At 36.1% G+C, this 18,773-nt stretch overlaps 1 protein-coding gene across 3 annotated transcripts in view; it reads right to left on the reverse strand.

The window, feature by feature from the left end:
• Positions 1 to 341: 341 nt before the first annotated feature.
• Positions 342 to 18,773, reverse strand: part of BOD1L1 (biorientation of chromosomes in cell division 1 like 1) — a 40,056-nt gene continuing 21,624 nt past the window's right edge. The window contains exons 13-25 of one of the 3 annotated variants that reach the window (XM_075499769.1): positions 17,197 to 17,240; positions 16,176 to 16,263; positions 15,008 to 15,087; positions 14,259 to 14,343; positions 13,166 to 13,239; positions 11,742 to 11,817; positions 11,627 to 11,661; positions 9,625 to 9,670; positions 6,617 to 6,648; positions 6,418 to 6,502; positions 5,818 to 5,971; positions 3,910 to 4,053; positions 342 to 1,725 (exon numbers count right to left, since the gene is read on the reverse strand). In XM_075499769.1, the coding sequence (XP_075355884.1) occupies positions 1,617 to 1,725; positions 3,910 to 4,053; positions 5,818 to 5,971; positions 6,418 to 6,502; positions 6,617 to 6,648; positions 9,625 to 9,670; positions 11,627 to 11,661; positions 11,742 to 11,817; positions 13,166 to 13,239; positions 14,259 to 14,343; positions 15,008 to 15,087; positions 16,176 to 16,263; positions 17,197 to 17,240 (1,052 nt within the window). In that variant the 3' untranslated portion in view covers positions 342 to 1,616. Of the gene's footprint in view, positions 1,726 to 3,909; positions 4,054 to 5,817; positions 6,018 to 6,417; positions 6,503 to 6,616; positions 6,649 to 9,624; positions 9,671 to 11,626; positions 11,662 to 11,741; positions 11,818 to 13,165; positions 13,240 to 14,258; positions 14,344 to 15,007; positions 15,088 to 16,175; positions 16,264 to 17,196; positions 17,241 to 18,773 lie in introns of those variants that run through there. The other 2 variants (XR_012775476.1, XM_075499768.1) reach the window with 2 other exon arrangements.

The raw sequence follows: 18,773 nt of genomic DNA on the forward strand, positions 1-18,773 counted from the left end.
TACAGGTATATATCAGCAGTGTGTTAGCAAGGTATGTATTAGTATGGCAGCAGAGTTAAGGTAGAAATCAAAAGGAGTTGGATTTCAGAGCAAAGAGGTTTTCTTTTTTTAGACTCAAGTTTGCTTAGGAAAAAAGTTATGCGTGCACCTGCTTTTATAGTGTACTAAGCCGGGTAAACGGTTAGGTCCTTTCCCTACTGTTTATATACCTAAAATAAAGCACCTGTAAACATTTAAAGACACTAATCAGGTAAAGCTTATAGATATGACTCCAACCAAATACATTTGTAAAAACAAGTTCCACAGCAATACAATTAAAGAATAAAATATGGCAACTCAGGTTTTTGGCAAACATTTTATAATTTTTATATAAAAATCTCAGTAAGAAACCAAGCAGAGTATCTGACGGAAACATCTGCCTTACAACAAGTTCAAAAAAACCCTCACAAAAGAAAAAGAGAAAAAAAGAAAAAAAAAGTAAAATTCCAACCCCCCAGAATCCTTTTTAATTATAAACCAGAATATCAACAAAACACTTAAAATAATCTCAGATTGTTTGGCAACTCACATCATAACAAGAGACACATTTGATCATAAGAAAAAGTTAACTTTATATACAATTTCACTTGAACATTTGCTCTTACCAGAGTTAATATACATTAAAAAAAGATTCTGGCAATAATACCAGGCTCTATTTTTATTACCTGTGTATAAAATGTAACATAAAATGCTGAAGCTCTATAGTTACGAGAAGTAACATCTGATTTCAATGGGTCCCTCTTTGTTGAAAAAGACAAATACCGAAAGAACAGGTGTTTAGTTGCAAAATAAAACTGTTTCATTTCAGGATAGTGTTGGCTGACTGAATAAATCTAACCTAATACTATTTATTTCTTGTGGTTGGTAGTAAATTCACAAGTGAAAATATAATCTAGTAAGATTACATTTCAAATTTTATACTTTGTCACAAATGTGAACAGGAAGGAGCCAAGCCCCTTTCACTATGCTAAACTACTTTAATGCATGCGAGAAAAATACTTTACCAACTGTCTGAGCATATTTTAGAGAACTTCAGGTTTTAGACAGCCCTGGGGGAGCGGAGGGGAAGTTTCCTACTGACATCTGCATAGAATGTAAAATATATAATTAAAAAAAACCTAAGGTATATACTAAAGTTTACAGACCAATGCTTTCCATATAATAAATAAAATGTCCATCATTGATTAGATTCATACACAGAGTAAAATACAACCTATTTTTACAAGTTTATATACAAAGTGTATTAGTAGGCCCAGGGGTGCCTCATGGGTTGGAAGCATCTGCATTAGCATGTCACATTGGGAAACCCCAACTTTCCAAGTCAGTGATAAAATATATAACTACTTTGTTTTTCATTCAGATACAAAGTAAACTTATTTTTCATCTGAAATAAATGTACATAATATTCTGTATAAACAATACTTTATAAAGCTGTTTAAAATGTAACTTAAGAGTACTGCATTGATTAACTTAGAGCTCTGAAACAAGCACGTGCAAATCCCTTTGCTTTAAAAAAAATAGAAGCACAGATGTTTTTTTCTTTTGACTCTTCCATGAACAGTACTATCTGGTAAAGATTATCGTTTTGCTTTCTTTACTGGTGTCTCCTCTGTTTTCTGCTGGCCTTTTCTCCGTACCACTGTTGGGCTGTCTTCCCTTTTACGTTTGGTAGACTGCACCTTTAACCTGAAAAGCATTATTAATAATTATTTTAACAACAATAGGACCTGTAAAACAAAAATGGTGGTCAGGCACAATCCTGCTTAGAGGATGGAACTTAATTGTCCATCTCTGATGAATTATCAGGATATTTTATTTAAAAGGTTACTACTAAAACATTATGTATCAGCACAGACCATAGGGAGACCCTGCACACTCCCATCACGTCTTAGCAGGATACTGCATACTAATTCTGTATGTTGCAGAGTGCTCCAGATGTAGAGTTTGGGGCTAGAGCTCTCCTCCTTCCTCCTCTTTCTTTTGGGAAGACTTGTGGATTTTATAACAATGTAATGAACTACATTATCTTGGCAGCCAGTCACAAGCGTTGGTTTGGGGCCGGTCTTCATATCTTTATCAATGATCTGGATGAGGGGATTGAGTGCACCCTCAGTAAGTGTGCAGATGACACCAAGTTGTGTGGGAGTGTCGATCTGCTTGAGGGTAGGCAGGCTCTGCAGAGGGACCTGGACAGGCTGGATCAATGGGCTGAGGCCAGTTGTATGAGGTTCAACAAGGCTAAGGGCAAGGTCCTGCATTTGGGCCACAACAACCCCATGCAACGCTACAGGCTTGGAGAAGAGTGGCTGGAAACCTGCTGGTGGAAAAGGACCTGGGGGTGTTGGTTGACAGGCGGCTGAACATGAGCCGGCACTGTGCCCAGGTGGCCAAGAAAGCCAACAGCATCTTGGCTTGTATCAAAAATGGCGTGGCTAGCAGGACTAGGGAAGTGATTGTGCCCCTGTACTCGGCACTGGTGAGGCCGCACCTCGAATCCTGTGTTCAGTTTTGGGCCCCCCACTACAACAGAGACATTGAGGTGCTGGAGCGTGTCCAGAGAAGGGCAACGAAGCTGGTGAAGGGTCTGGAGCAGAAGTCTTATGAGGAGCGGCTGAGGGAACTGGGGTTATTTAGCCTGGAGAAAAGGAGGCTTGGGGGAGACCTTATTGCTCTCTGCAACTACCTGAAAGGAGGCTGTAGAGAGGTGGGGGTCAGTCTTTTCTCCCAAGTAACTAGTGATAGGACAAGAGGAAATGGCCTCAAGTTGCATCAGGAGAGGTTTCGATTGGACATTAGGAAAAAATTCTTTACTGAAAGGGTGGTCAAGCGTTGGAACAGGCTGCCCAGCGCGGTGGTGGAGTCACCATCCCTGGAGGAGTTAAAAAAACATGTAGATGTGGCACTTCAGGACATGATTTAGTAGGCATGGAGGTGTTGGGTTGACGGCTGGACTAGATGATCTTAGAGGTCTTTTCCAACCTTAATGATTCTATGATCTTGTACTCTGTCTCACAAAGACAGAAGAATAGCAACAGTGGCTTAAATCTTGCATACACAAGAGGGAGTAAAGGGCACACATCATGTACCCTTACCTTTATTGAAGCATCTGTATATAAGCCTACCACATTTCAGCTGCAATCAATTATAAGTGTGGCTTAAACTCTTGGCCATTCATAACCATGCTAAGTAATTAACATGAGGTGAACTGTGACAGCTGATCAGTGCATGATACACGTTCCTGAGGTTCAGTTTGAAGACACTGCCACATTCCAGAGTGGATGACAACTAAATGTATTTGGCATATAACCAATTTTACAGGTGAACTACAAGATGAATAGCATACAACCTCATACAATATTACTCCCTTGGGATTTTACACTGTGATCTCAACTTTAAAAACTAAAAAGTGTACCAGGGAAGGAGGGAAAGGGAAATATTTTCAAAACTTGATATAAGGACTCTCAGAGTTTCTCCTCTTTTATCAGCTGATCTTAGAAAGATCTTTGAAGCATTAGAATCATGCCATCATATGTTGCTTTAACCTGAACTACAGCTGCTCTTCCCTCCATTCAGGAAAGAATCACAGCTCAAGTTAAAATACTGCATAACAGCATTTTCAGATTCTCCCAAGAGGTTTCTGAGGAAGGAAAGAAAAAAATTCTAGTCTTCCAAACATTAAAGAAAGGAAGAAAAAGAAAAAACATAAACAGAAGAAAATCCTTTAAAAGCTTTTATATATCACAAGAGAACAGAACAGAGCAAAGCTAGACTGCTGTTCAGATTTTGAAGCAGTATATTACATATAAGGAAAGGATCAATGTAGTGGCTTCCAAAACAAATAACAGAACTGGATTAAATTTTAATACTTACTGTGTCAATGGAGGAGATTTATTAATTTTTGTATCACTTGGAGATCTTTTTTTTGCTGCTAGGTTCTGTCGTTTTCTAGGAGAAACTGAACTTGGACTGCTGCCTTTAGAAGTTGCACGTGTGGTTGGCTTGCTGGGCTGCTTTCTGTAATACAAGAGAATGATGAATGTATATATAACAAAATACTTTTACCAAGTCACTTTCTTCTTGGATTCCAAGTGCAGAAAATTAAGACTGCACAGTATTTGCAACAAGTAAATCAAAGCTGCCAAAAGAAACAGTGAAAAAAAACCTTTTGCATGCTTCGACACACAAACTGCAATGCCAACCTGTGTATTTTCATATCAAATGTAGAATCAAAAGGCTACTTTACTGACAATATTTAGTAGTTAACTAAATAAAAATCCTAGTTCCACATCTCCAACAATTTTGGTACATAAGTGTCCATGTTTTAAAAAAAAGTTTGGTGTACCAGCAAAAAAACCAAACCAAACCAAACAAAAAACCAAAAGAAGGAAAGGCGAACAGGCTGCAGAAGAAAAGAGAATTTGCTTATCCAGTGTAAAGAAAGAACTCGTATTAGCTTCAGTATCCACCAGTTCAGAAACATGAAAAACTGGGTCCGGGTGATCAACTTCATAGTTTGGAAAACAGGTTACTTAAGTCAGAAAAATGGATAATCCAGCAATGCTGAAGATGAAGAAGCAGCCCCTTCCACAGAACTATTCCAATTGCTACTTATAAAATGCAGACTGTTTGCAGCACCTTAAGATAGAGATGCTTTGTTACAATCAGAGCTAGAAAGATAGCACTGGAAATCTGAGACACAAAACAAATAAATAAATCTATAAATAAAAAAGTAGATGTTTCCACAAACAATCAGAATGAAAACACTAATTTCTAAACGTTTATTACAATTTTGGAGTTAACAGTTACATGAGACTAAAGGAAGTCCCTTTGCCTTTACCAAAAGAAAACTGTTGTTTACTAAGTGGTAGTGGTAAACCTTCACAGTTTTTATGTAATTGAAGACTACGTAACTACTTTCTGATTCAGCTGTGAAATTATGAATTCAAGAGCATACTGTGAACAGTGCTTCAAATAAGCCCCAAAGGCTAATATATAATACGATATCCTTAGGAATGAAGTAAATGCGGTGAATTTACAGAAATCTCACCATGAACATACAAAGCTTGGACTCCAATTCTGTTCTGGAAGGCAGCAACATGAATTAAAACTTCCCAAAGCCAATATCTTTCTTTGTTTCCACAACAAAGTCAAGAGGATGAGCTCTGCTATAATTCAGTTTGCCTACAAAAAGGCAGACCTATGCTGAGGGAGATGAAGAATAGCTTCTTGAAAGCAGAACTCTTGCTACCACACTAATCTTTTGCAGTAAGACTGCTTTCTGAGCTTGCAGATCACCATACTAGAAATTAAATCCTGCAGTACTGCAGATTCATGTATTTAACTTGGATAATATTTGGAAAAAGAAACGGACATGGATAATTATATTTTCACCTTGTTTCAACACCAAATATCAAATGGTGAATTGCACAGTCAAGTCAGAGGTCCCTTTTTACCTGTCAGTGCCCTTCGACTCAACTTCTGAGACATTACTAGGATAAAGACTGCCAACAGGATCAATTCTTACCTTCTGACATATTCAAGTATGTCTTTCAAGACCCTAACGGCTTCCCCACCTCCCCTTTTGTCTCTTGATCCCTAGAAGAGCAGTACCAGCATTAGAACCAAAATCATCTGGGAAGCTCTCATCAATTTAAAAAGAAAAAAAAAAAAAAAGGCAAAAAAAGCAAGCAATAACCCCCCTCCCCCCAAACAAACCCCATAACAACCAAGAACAACGTAGAAAAAAAGCCTGCTATTGGTGTCTCTCCACACAGTTACCTTTGAGCCTCTAATCTTGTGGCTGATCTAGTTGTGGCCCCAGAATGTGCTTCATCATCTTCCTCACCATCTTCTTCCTCACCTTCCTCCTGCTCTTTTAGTTCGTCTTCAGAAGATGTTAATTTCCGACGTTTTCTTTCTGGCTCCAGTGTTTCTGTCCATGTAAAATTTTACACATGTGCTATAATTTTCCAAAAGCCCTCCAAAAGGATATGGACACTTAGTTTAGAAAAGGTATTCTATTCACAAATCCCATTTTAAGTAAGTAATTTTCCATTTCCTTTATGCTTCAACATTTTTAATTCACACTTGTTTGACTTAATCTTGCTAACACATTCACCATAGTTTACTTATGCAGCTCACAGCCAGAATTCATAGAAAATTCATGAGGTTTTATAGAAGCATCTGGGATGTAGCAATTCTGACATGAGATTACAGCAATTTACACATATTTACATAATATTTACACTAGCTGTAACTCAATGATTTTTCCTCAGGAAAGGAAAATTGAATATAGCTTATCTTGTTGCTATTAGTAAACAGAAAGGCACAGTAATATCTTCTCATTCTTTTAGGAGTAGCACAGTTTCATGTTTTTACCAGTTTCCTCTGACTGAACCAGACAACGCCTGGGCTTTCTTCCCCTTTTACGCACAATCATTTCTGCTTTCTCAGCTTCGTCTTCCTGAAAAAATAAAATAGAAGCAAGTAAGGCAACAAAAATTTAATTTAAATAGAAGACAGACATTTTTCATTACATACTGCTTATAAACTTACAAATTAAAATGGCTGCACTTACATTTGTTGTTTCTTTATTAGATATGTCTGGACCTAAAAAGAAAGGAAAGAACAAAACTTAATCTTGAACTTCAAATCTTTCGCCAATCAGTTTAAAAAGGAGTTCTTTCAAACTCTGTCAACTTAGCATAAACATCACTGAAGCTCAGAGAACATTTAAAGTCTCTATCTAATTCAGAATATGGCTTTGTTGTATTTTGCTATATACGGAGACTGGGACAATGATTAATTTTTAAGTAGTAAGGCTTTATATGACTACATTATTTATTGTTTTGTTGCATATGCTGTTTTGTTTTAATGAAAAAGCAAAAGTTACTTACCCCTTTTAACTACTGTCAACCAATTACAGAATCACAGAAAAATTTAGCTTGGAAGGGGCCTCTGGAGGTCATCTAGTTCCACCTCCTGTTCGAAGCATGGCTAAATTAATTGATCTGACCATACTGCTCAAGATCTTGTTCAATACAATTCTGAAAGCCTCCAAGAACACAGTCCCTCCAGGCAATCTGTTCTAGTGCTTAACTATGCCCATGGTGAAGCACCAAGATGGCTGTAGCTCAAAAAGACAGTATTTAAAACCTGTCCAATACCTAGTATGCAAATTATGTGACTTCCTCTGTTGAAATAGTTCTTGCTTCCAATTCAGTACTTCTTACAGACTGGCCTGTGCATGTTAAAATACATTTATAACCCTATAATCCACGTCTCAACCTGGCTTCTCTCCGTGGTAGATGCTTACCACTTCTACCCTGACTAACTCTATGATAAGAAAGAGATTATTTTACAAAGCTTTTGAACTTTGTCAAGTGGAATTATCTGCAACACTGCAAGGATAAAAATCCTTAGCAACAGAAGGAGAGAAGCAACCTAAACACAAAAGCAGGTTTTTATACCTTTTTTCCCCTGCTGTAAAATTGCTGCCTATTTTTGTTTTCTGAAAGCTACACAAAAGATGACAGAAACTCTAAACCCATCACCGATTACACTGATAGAACAAACAGAAGAATGTCAATGCAATGGATCAAAAATAAATCTCAAAGAGCAGAAACATATTCTAAAATTCACACACAAGTTTTTTTGGAGTTCCTTTGTTAAGGTTATGGGGAAAAACTTACACCAAAGCAAATGAAATGCAAAGATGTTTAACTAGTCAACAAAGAAGTGCAATAAAACATAGGACTGTCCCCTGTATTAAGTATTTTAACACAAAATAAGTCTAACATATAACCAACATTTACTAGTTCTGTTATGTTCAAAAGAGATACTTCAAAATTCTGGTACACTTTGGTAAATTTGTAGCAAAATGGTTTTTGATTGAAGAATACTCTGTGTAAGTACAAGACATGCCTTTCTTAAGAGACACAACCCTCTCTTTAGGATGTGAAAATTTAGTACTTTTGCCTCAAGGTAAGTATAAAAATAATAAGCTATAGTATTTAAAAATCTTACTAACTTTACAGGAGCAACCACCGATTAGTGCAAAATAATTTTAGTTTCAAGTTCAGTGTCATGTTATGGGAGGATGCTGCCTTCAGAAACCAGATGTCTCTTAATAGCATGAGTTGTACTGACTGAAAGACACTCTCTGCTTCCCACTCTGTATGTGAGTCTGTCCCTATCGCAAACCCTTATGCAGAACACCCAAAAAGTACCAGAATAAGTGAGCTGCACAGAGGGATTCCACTTTGTTTTCTTTTTACTGCCAGGGGTTTTCAACCCCTTTTCTCACATGAATGCTAACATATCACGAAAAGTTTAACAGGATATTTCACCCATTTTATACACTCTTCTTAATATCGCTGTGACATCAACAGCCTTTTACCTGGAAAACGAAATGTTACTTAACACACTAAATCAAGCTTTAAGTACACAGTCAGGTGTCTGTCCTTTTGAATAAAAAGCAAACCACAATGCACTTTTACACCTTTCTCACATTCTTGTCTGTTCTCTTTGCAGTTGATAGAAACCAAGTACCACACAACCAGCTAACCCTCCAGCGACAGTTCTGAAGCATATGGATTAAAGCTGACATTTTAACAAATGCGGAGAAAATAGGAAATAGTCCATATGTGCAGTGCAGCCAGATTAATATCTCTACAGAAACCTAAACTTTCAGAAAATCCAGAAGATTTGTTTTGAAGACTTGTTTTCTCAGATTTGTTGCATGAATTTTTTTTTTTTTTTCAAACCATTTTTTAACCTGCCTTTCAGGTTCGTCTGCTTGCTGAATGGATTGTAAAGTCTATTTTACGAATGGCCATAATTAAAAAGACACATGTAAACAACCAGTGCAGTTCAGACTCCATACACGTGAAAAATTAACTACGTCATCTAAAATTCAAAGTTTGACCACTTACAAATCACAGACTTTTGAACAGGAAAGAGAAATAGAAAAGTATCTCACTTTATTTGACTTTAGTTTGAAGCACTAAAAGTATATTTCTGAGTAAAGTTAAGCGATCATGTTCTGAAGACCTTACAGCAGTTGTGAAAGGGGAAAGAAATATCCCCTCAAGCTACCACTAAGCTCTTTAGACACACATCCACAGATAATCCAATTAACTGAACAAAATCTGAAGTTTTAAAACAGTTAATGTAGTAAGTGTGATTACTACATTACTACTGACAGTCACTGTATAAAATAAGCAGAAATGGAAAACAGTCACTAAGAACCAGTTTGATGGGGTACCTACCTGCCTCTGAAGCTCTGCCATGTGCCTATCCACACAAATTATTTGGTATATTCTGCAATGCATTATTCAGCACTTAACAGTGCTGCTGCATCTCTGAAATAAGTTCTTATCAAGCTGCTCTTTTTTTAAAATTAAAAACTCAGTATGAATTAGGGACAAGTCTCCACTGTTCCGTTTAACTCAGATGTTTTCACACATTGATAATACTGACTGCCAGAGATGATGTTTAGGAAGGACCCATGTGATTCTCTTGAAAACCCTTGTCTATTTCTTCCATCGTTTGTTTTATTTGTTAAAGAAGATATCATCTGCTTACCTGCTTGAGGCATTTTTCCTCTACTCGCAAAGACAGGAAACTGCAGCTGAAATAAAAAAAGAAAGGTGGGTTTTTTTAAATTTAAAGAAAATCAGAAAAATCCAGGATTGTATTACATAAACACAGAAACTTGCTCCCATTCATAGTAGAACATATCTGCAAATCTAGAAAACATCAGCATTCTAATGAGCATACAGAAAGTTTACGCTGAGTTTCTTAACAGTAGCATGCATTTTTCCATTTATGACAAAAATCTGAAACGAGTCATATCAGCTCATAAACAAAAGAAATCCCAGCAGTTTCAGTAACCTAATTGACACTAAAGTCATTGCAACAAAAGACAAAGTTAAAAGCAGTTTCAGCCAAATACATTTCTGAAAACTTAATTATCAGCAATACAAAAAAAGTTTAGTGCAGTCACTTTATGTAATCACACATACAGATTTGAAGAATCATAAATCACCAGAATTTTGTATTTACTCAGAATGCAGAGCTATGTATAATTACATAATCTCCTATGATGACTGTCCAAAAAATCCAGTTGCTTTCATCACTGAACGACTACACTAGGATGTCTACGCTTCCTTTGAAGTAGCAACATGTTCTCAAAGCAGCCTAGGGGAAACTGTCATGCAAAGATAATATCTCACCTTACAGAACCATTACCTCAGACGGAGGGCAGATATCGCTCCTCCTGGAGCCAGCCTGTAACTGACTGACACACCAACCAGTCATCACTAAGAGGTACAAGACCTTTAAAATAGTTGAACTAGAACAAGATGATTCTGTTCCAGTACTGAGGGTGCCAAGGTATACCTATTTCTGAGGGGGATTTTAAGATTAGTTTTAATTCTTAATTCTTATTTGAAACAAACAACACCCCCCTCCCCCCCCCAAACAAAACAAAACAAACAGACACCAAAACCCACACCGATTCAAATCGCATTTCATTAAATTAATATTGGGGGGGGGGGGGGGGGGAATCAATTGGGAAAGATCAGGAATTTTGAAACAAAACTCCACCAGACTGGTAGAAGGGACAGGACTCAAAGGGCTGCCTGAAATGCTGCGGGAACAGAACAAGCAGTGATGAGAACTCCTGCTATCCACAGCCTAGGTAAATTCCCAAGACTTCTGACACCCATGCCAGCTGGCACCTCACCAGGCAAGCAGGCAGAAAACATGAATTTCAATACAACTTTGTTTTTAAAATCACCTCTTTTCTATGCAGTAATGTTGATTCTGACATACAGGAATTCCCGAGAGGAGCCCTCCACCAGAATAAATCCAGCTAGTCATAATCCATAAATATGCCTGATCCATTACTACCCTGTGCTGCAATCCAACTGGATTGCAGAAACACTCCCAACAGAATACTTTCTTAGTAGTGAATGTACTTCATGGAGGTTAAGAAATTAAGATATTGCTGAGCTTTAAAAGACAGAGGTATGTTTCATGAGCTCTTAAGTTACCAACCAGCACGTCTCTATCTTCTGCATTAACTGTACACATTGTAATCTAGATAATACAACTGCATTATACAATACTTTATTTTACAGACATTAAGAGTTACTATGAGCTATAATTATGATAGGTTCAGTAGAGAGAAAAAAAAAATCTCAAGTTTTCAAAACAAAGTCACCCTTGGTGTTCAGGCCAAAGTTACTCTCAGCACAAATTAAAAGTCACGTGCGCACGCAATCAGAATTTCACCCTGCGTGCAAGTATATTGCTAGCCAGTGTAACACTTAGATTTGCATTAAGTATGTTATAGTAAGTTTGATCCTGGTAGGTTATTTGCTGTGTTCCAACTTAATAGTATATTTTGCTTACAAAGTTCAGTTATATTAGGAGATACTATTAATAGTTTTTGTTTGCTTAGACTAAACTTAATTATCAAGTTTTCCATAAGATGTTTCTGAAATACCGTTAACTGTTAAACAGATAAATGACTCTTGAATTACTGTGTTTAAATGCACCCAAACAAAATAAAGGCACTTACATTCCCAGTGCTCATATCAGCTTTTGACTCCCCACCTGAGGGAAGAAATATGAATTCAGAACTTGAATGTCACTATTTTCCTTGTTTTTCCACACAGGTATTATGAACTACTTACCACCAGGCTGTACAGCTTCAAGAGGGTATTTACGAGGCCTTCCCCTTTTCCGTTTCACTATTACAGGCTGATTTTCCTATTAAAAGACAAAAATATTTTAGTTACTGTAACTGACATTTAGCATTTGAGCAATATAATACAAAGATTGATGCTAACTTCATAATGTAATAGTGGCAGAAGTAGTGCTTTTCAGTTTAAAAATATAGATGAGGCAGGTTTCATAGGAAGAGACACTGCCTGTTATGAAATCCATTGATATAGTTGGAAAGAAACAAGACAACTCCCAATTATACAAAATTCTCTGCAGCTGGCCTCGGGCACAAAGCATGCCTGAGAACACAGTGCCTTCTGCCCCTTTCCCCTCCAACAACTCTATCACTTGGTCTCACAAATGCTGCTGGCTTACCCTATATATCACACCACATCTTTTCAGTCTTACGAGAACTCTAAATTTTGTACCTTGTGAGCCACTTTTCCTGATGCCATATAGCACAGGCTACATCTTATAACAGTTGAGCAAATGCTATTAACCAGTCAATATCCTAGTTATCCTAATATACAGATTAGTGATGTTCTCCATAAAACAGGGCCTTTAGTAAAAGAGGCCCCTTACTTTGAAGTTAAGGTTTGAAAGACAACTTTAAGGAATGAATATGGTCAGATGTTCAGATTACAAAGATACCCAGTCTCAGATCTCAAAATCCCCAGTAACAGACTTTCTCCTATTTACAAGGAAAGAAGGTTAAGTGCCTCATTCAGCATTTATTGAAGTCTAGCGATGTCTCCCTCCACAATGGATCTTAGTGACTCAAGCCTTAAGTGAACAAACATAACAATTTATTCTTTACATTTTCTTCCACTTCCAAATTAGAGGCAAAAAAAGCAAATGACAAAACCCAACACCTTTGAGAACTGTGTCCATTTCTAGTGTCCAGCAACAATTTTAATCTCTAGAGTTCAGACATTTGTTTACAACCAGCACTGTAGAATCACAAATATATGCCTAAGAGATAACATAAGGAGTTTTAAAATTGTTGAGTGATAATATTTTTGTAAAGCCAAGTCATATTTGCTAGTGACTAAACTGGCCACATCTCAGTTACAAGGTTTTCAGAAAACATGATTTCTGTACAATACAACTCTACAGAATCGCTTTCTATACAATTTATAAGTACTATTAAACATAGGAAGGGAGTTACTTCAATAATCAGCCACTGATGTCTTATGGTCTGTGAGTTTATACTTAGTGACACAGAACTACATGAGTCTTTAGGACTTTACAGTACCAAATATAAGTTTTCACAGCTATTTCTTTGTTGGTGAAGTCAAAGTTTTAATATTGCTGCCAACAAAATAGAAAGACAAAGTACTTATTTTCAGTGTGAATCTGCATTATCTCAGTTAACATGAATAAGACCACTCACCTCTGGAGAATTTTCATTTGATTCTAGACCATGCCTTTCCTTTTCAGGCATTTCCTGTTTGATGGTAAATTCGTCTTCACATATACAAAAAAACCAAGAAGAGAGAAACTGCACACTTTCGTTTTATTAGACAAAGAAAAAGGTACAAGCCACAACATCTGCACTAAAATCATTATTTCATTCTGTAGCCCAAAATTCCCTAAAAACACCCGTCAGAAATTAACACTATTTGCCTTGTAGCAACAATATACGGGTCTGCCAGAATGCTTCCCTAACACTAGATGAGTTAGGGCTTCAAATTTAAGGCAAAACCAAAAGCTCAAAAGTGTGACCCACTGTAAAATGGTAAGATAAATACAAGCCCCTATTCAATTTTCTCCCACATTCCATGAAAAAAGAAGCTGAGGATACAAGCTCATTGCAGAACAGTTTCAGACTTGTCAACATGCTCACTGGAGAGACAAAACTATTAATAGATCAAACTAATATTAGGGAAGATACTCTCACACTGTTCACACACAGACAGACTGAAGTTACATCAAAGCCAATATTAACACTGTAGACACACCATCTTTTATTACTTATTTTAGTGCAATTAATTAAGTCAACTACGACAGTGCAACTTGCACACTCTTTCCTGGTTGGTTTCTCTACAGAAACAAACAGGACTGATTTTGATGGTGAATATGTCATGGCTTTTTCATGGAAGGACATCTCTTACTTGCGGTCAGAGTTAGGAGAAGTTCTTCTTGCCACATACCCCAATCGTGCTATTTCCCTATCCACCTTTTTATTTGCAATTATCTTGCCTACCCAAGGTACATACTGAAGCAATAACAGAGTGGATGGGTGACAGCACAGCAGAAACATCAAATCTGCTCTCACTGTTAAAGGAACTAGGATTAATGCATTATTTGATAGCAGTAATAGAACAGACAGCAACTAGAGAATATATGCAAGTATTTGCTGGGTTCAAAGTTGCTGGGATCAAACTGGGATCAAGTTCCTAATTTCTCTCAGAATCATTCAAATGAAAAGAAATTAGCATTCAGTATGGGTTCAGAAAATTGCCCAGAATAGGCGGTTTTATTACCTTTTTCTTCCATAGTACTTTTAGGAGGTGTATGCTTTACATCAATTTCTTTGGACACTTCTGCTGTATCACCTGAAAGAACTTCCTACATTATTTGAAACAACAAAGAGAAGAGTGTCTTACTACAAATTAAAGATCATTGGCAGTTACTTATGCTAAAAAAAACCCCACACCCCAATACTCGAGTAGTTATTTTATTCATCAAGATTTTGTAATGTCTCTTAAAAACTTTGATGCTGAGAAGCTTCATCAAAATCAATGGGTGAGAGTCCCAAATATTCTGCATGTACTCTTAAAAGGAAGATCTATTTTGTCCTGAATTCCTGTCTTGACTTAGAAGGGATCAGTGCAAACCCAGAACTCGGGTAAAGTCTTATACCCTCTTGCAAATCTCAGATCAGTATGACCATGAAGATGCTGAACTGACTGGACAGCTGGGATCCAGCAATGCTCCATGTGATTCCAAGCTCCTAACTATTGTGCAGATAGGTCCACCACACCTCAAAGGGATTCAGGTGCTGTGCACAACAACACAGACCCCTGCCTTTTTTTTTTTTTAATTGTCTGTCCCTTGAAAAGTGAATATCATTCTGTAGTCAGTTATTTTGTATTCAAGACAATACAAAAGTAGTTTACAGCTAATAATGAAAATACCTCCCAAAATAAACTGCTATAGAAATAAAAACTTAGACTTCCATCTTATTTACATTGCAATTGCAGAACATTAAAAAAAAAGTTTTTTAAAATACCTTGATATTATCAGGTTTTGTTTTGGAACACTGACTTTGTTCATCACCTTTTCTCACATCCTGAGCAATCAGCTGGTTGCCTGCAAAAACAAACCAACAGCTCAAGTGTTAAAATGTGCCTTCTGCATTTGTGAGATTTTGATGCCACTTTTATATCAGCTCATCATTAGCGCGATTCAAAAGATTCTGAAAAGCACATCTTATTTACAAAAATATGAACAGAATGTTATGCTAACCCCTCTTGGAAAAGGGAAGACAAAACAATTACAAACTTCCATAGTTCTTGTATGTTATGGGTGGGGTTTGGTTTTTTTGTTTGTTTGTTTTTAAAGATAAGCTCAAAATTGAAATTTGACAGGTACCCCATCAAGAAATAAAACATCAACCTTAACTTCAACTCAGAGACAGAGAAAGCAGTTAATGCTATGTGGGACACTATAATGAATACAGCATGGCTTCTAATTACTCACTTCATCAAACCAAAATTCTTAGAAGCAGAATAAAAACTGTTATAAAAAATGACATTATTAATTATCCTATTTTTTTTTTAATAATTGTTCTGATGCTGAAAAGACAAAAGCAGTTGAAGGCAGAGTTTGCATACTGATAGTCAGTCTCATAATTATTATGTCAACAAAATGTCTAACATATCTAATTTAACTTTATCTAACTAACTTAGAAATGTTCATGCCATTCAATGGACTGACTTCCTTCTCACTTTTTGCTTCTAAACAGATAAAAGGTTACAGTAAAACTCAGTTCTTTCCAATCTAACAGAAGGCAGCATCCGGCCTCACAGTCTATTGAATGGCTAGATTTTCCTCTGATGATCAGCTTTCCTCAGCTTTGTATTCCTTCCCTCTTTTATTTAAAAAGGATAAAATTAGTAATTATTTTAAAGACTAAACAAAAATAGTTCGTTCACTTAGCCATCAAAAAAGCTACTATAATACTCTTCCGTGCAGTATTAAATTTGTTACCATATTTTTATAAAATATATTAAGTGTAATATTAAAAGTTGTTTTGGGAATAACAATTGCTGTGGAGTTTGGAATTCCCCATATTCCATTCTTCCCTCCAAAATACCATTTTATGGCCTAATCACAGTAGAACTTTGTTTTGCAGCAGAAAACCTTTACACAAATTCATGTAGTTCTGTATCACTTACATTTTTCTTTATCCGTTGTTCCTGAAGATTTACATTGTATTCCTCTGGATCTATGTTCTTCAGTTATCTGGGTATCCAAGTTTTCCACCTACAGATAAAACACAAAGAAAGATAACCCCTTACCTTCTTTTTTCCATAAAGTTTATAAACACAGAAAGGAGAAAGTTTCTCCTACTTGCTACTTTCAAGTACAACATGCATTAAAATAGAAAGTAGCAGTATTACAAAAGCAATTTATTCCTAGAGCTCAAGTAATGTTACTACTATAGGATAGCACCATGAAAGAACTTCTGACTCATAGTATTTTCAGAATTTCTAATCGATATTTTTAATGAAAAAGTCTCAGTTTTAATTAAGCACCCTACTATGTGCTTTAAAAGCAGTTTATCATGGCAGTTCAAACAAAGTATTTTTGGATTTAAAAGGACACTCTCCTACATGCAGAAACAGAAGTAATGTTTCACTAGCACCAGAAATGTGGCCAATCAGCATTACAATATAGTAATAAATAAATTTACTATTCAAGTTTAAGAAACCATAAACACATTTTTTAGCTTGTCATTTGTGTTAAATGTCTTCTTTCTGGTCCATAAGAAACACTTTACATTTGCAGCTTTACCAGTCATCCCTTTTATACTTATAAGCTCCAAGTTCTGGTGAATTCACAGTAGACTGCATTAAAATAACAGGTTTCTAATCGTGATCAAAAGCCCCAAGAATAATCCCTATTTTTGTCCTCTATTCTCAAGGAGAGCAATCAAGCTTCTCTTTTCTGCCAGTTAACAACAGTCTTGAAATAGTCATAGACTGTGGAATAATACAAGAAGATTTATTTACTGGCAAATTTGAAAGAATAATTAGACATCAACCTACACAGCTGCACAGTCTCAATATAGATGGGCTCTGAATAACAAAAATAGTATTCTCCTTTAGAGAATATTTAATGTAAATAGAAGTAAATGCAAGGAAGAAAAAAAAGCAGCACAGACTTAGAGAGTAAATTTAAAAACCAAGAACTTACATGAAAAGTTTCTCTTTCTAAAGCAATATTCCTCTGCAGCAAATCTATTAAAAAATAATTACAAAAATAATCAGAAAAGCTAAGCAAGAGCAAAGTATCATAGTATCCTCTACTTCACCTCTCTGAAAGCTTTCCAGAGTACCTGAAACTATATAAAACTTACTTTCAATGTTGGAAATAAGAGGCATCCAATTTCCTCTTTAACAATATTAGAGCAAAAAAATTAAAAATAAAGGATATGGATTTCTAAAGCATAACTGAGAATCATTTTATGGCTAAAATACAGACAATCACAGGGCTGTCATCTTTGAAATATGGTAACTTTGACATTTCAAATATAGTTCTAGCATTTGAATGAATCAGAATTTTATCCATCACAACCCTAGATGCTGGATCATGGGATGAAGCAAAACATGATGAAAACTATGCTGTAACATTATGCTTCCAGAGAACTAAAGTTTGCATAACTGTACTAGTGAGACCTGTAGCTGATACAGTGAGCATAAGGAAATTGTCCAATTGCTAGACTCTACTGTACTCTAACTCTGATAAAGTAGAGCCTTAGCCTTCCATATCACAGAAGTGTGGAAAATAATTATGAATTATGGTTGATGAGTGCTCTGCACTTTTGACAAAATTCTGTAACTTTCAAAAACATTTAATATGGATACATAAAGAGAATCAGAAAGAAGCTGCTCCATCGAGCATTCTACAAAACCCTTGAAGTTTGATTCATAAAGGCACTGAATTAATATTTTAATTAAAAAAAAAAAAGCTGCTAAAAACATTCCAAACAGTTTTCCTTTCAGCTACAGCAAGAACATAAACCTACGATCCAATAAAACCACTCTATTCCACATACAATTTTATATAATTTCTAGCTCATTTCTTAAATCTACATGTTTTAGCAACAATTCTTCCACAGCTATACTGTTTAGTTGCACAGTATCTTTCAATTTTTAAAGCAGTGTCAAATGAAGAGCTAGATCCTACCCACTCAAACAGCAATGATTTGTTTACATTCCAAGGAATCTTGGACTACTAAACTACTGTGTCTGCTGTTCATACTCATGACAGGACACACATTTGTCTTTTAAACAACTTCCTTTTACGTATGTTGAGCTATATATATATATACATGCATATATACATAAAGAGAGATTATTGTGTGGCGGGGAAGAAAAAGAAAAAACTCTCTACCAAGAGCTACAAAGCATTATTCTTCAGTGCGTGTTATATCCAACATGATTTACACAACAAATGGATTTTTGTTAAACATTTTACATGGAACAAGATTATCACAGCTAGTTCAATCTGCACATTTTAAATTTTAAGTCCTGTCTGTCTGGGTGACTGAGAGATGTGAAGTGGCACAGTTTCAGGCACTTCAAAGAAACCTCACAGTACAGAAAAACTGGTTCAAGTTTTGGATCTGCTGTCCTGAAGACCACATTCTTCTAACCCATTCTCAGGGTTTACATTTTCTTTCTTGTGAGCAGAGCATGTCTCTTATCACTTAGATGAATATACACCACCATTAAACCAGGTATGTGAATTTGACCTATCCCAAGAACAAA

Source organism: Mycteria americana, chromosome 4 (assembly GCF_035582795.1).
Source record: "Mycteria americana isolate JAX WOST 10 ecotype Jacksonville Zoo and Gardens chromosome 4, USCA_MyAme_1.0, whole genome shotgun sequence".
NCBI lineage: Eukaryota > Metazoa > Chordata > Aves > Ciconiiformes > Ciconiidae > Mycteria > Mycteria americana.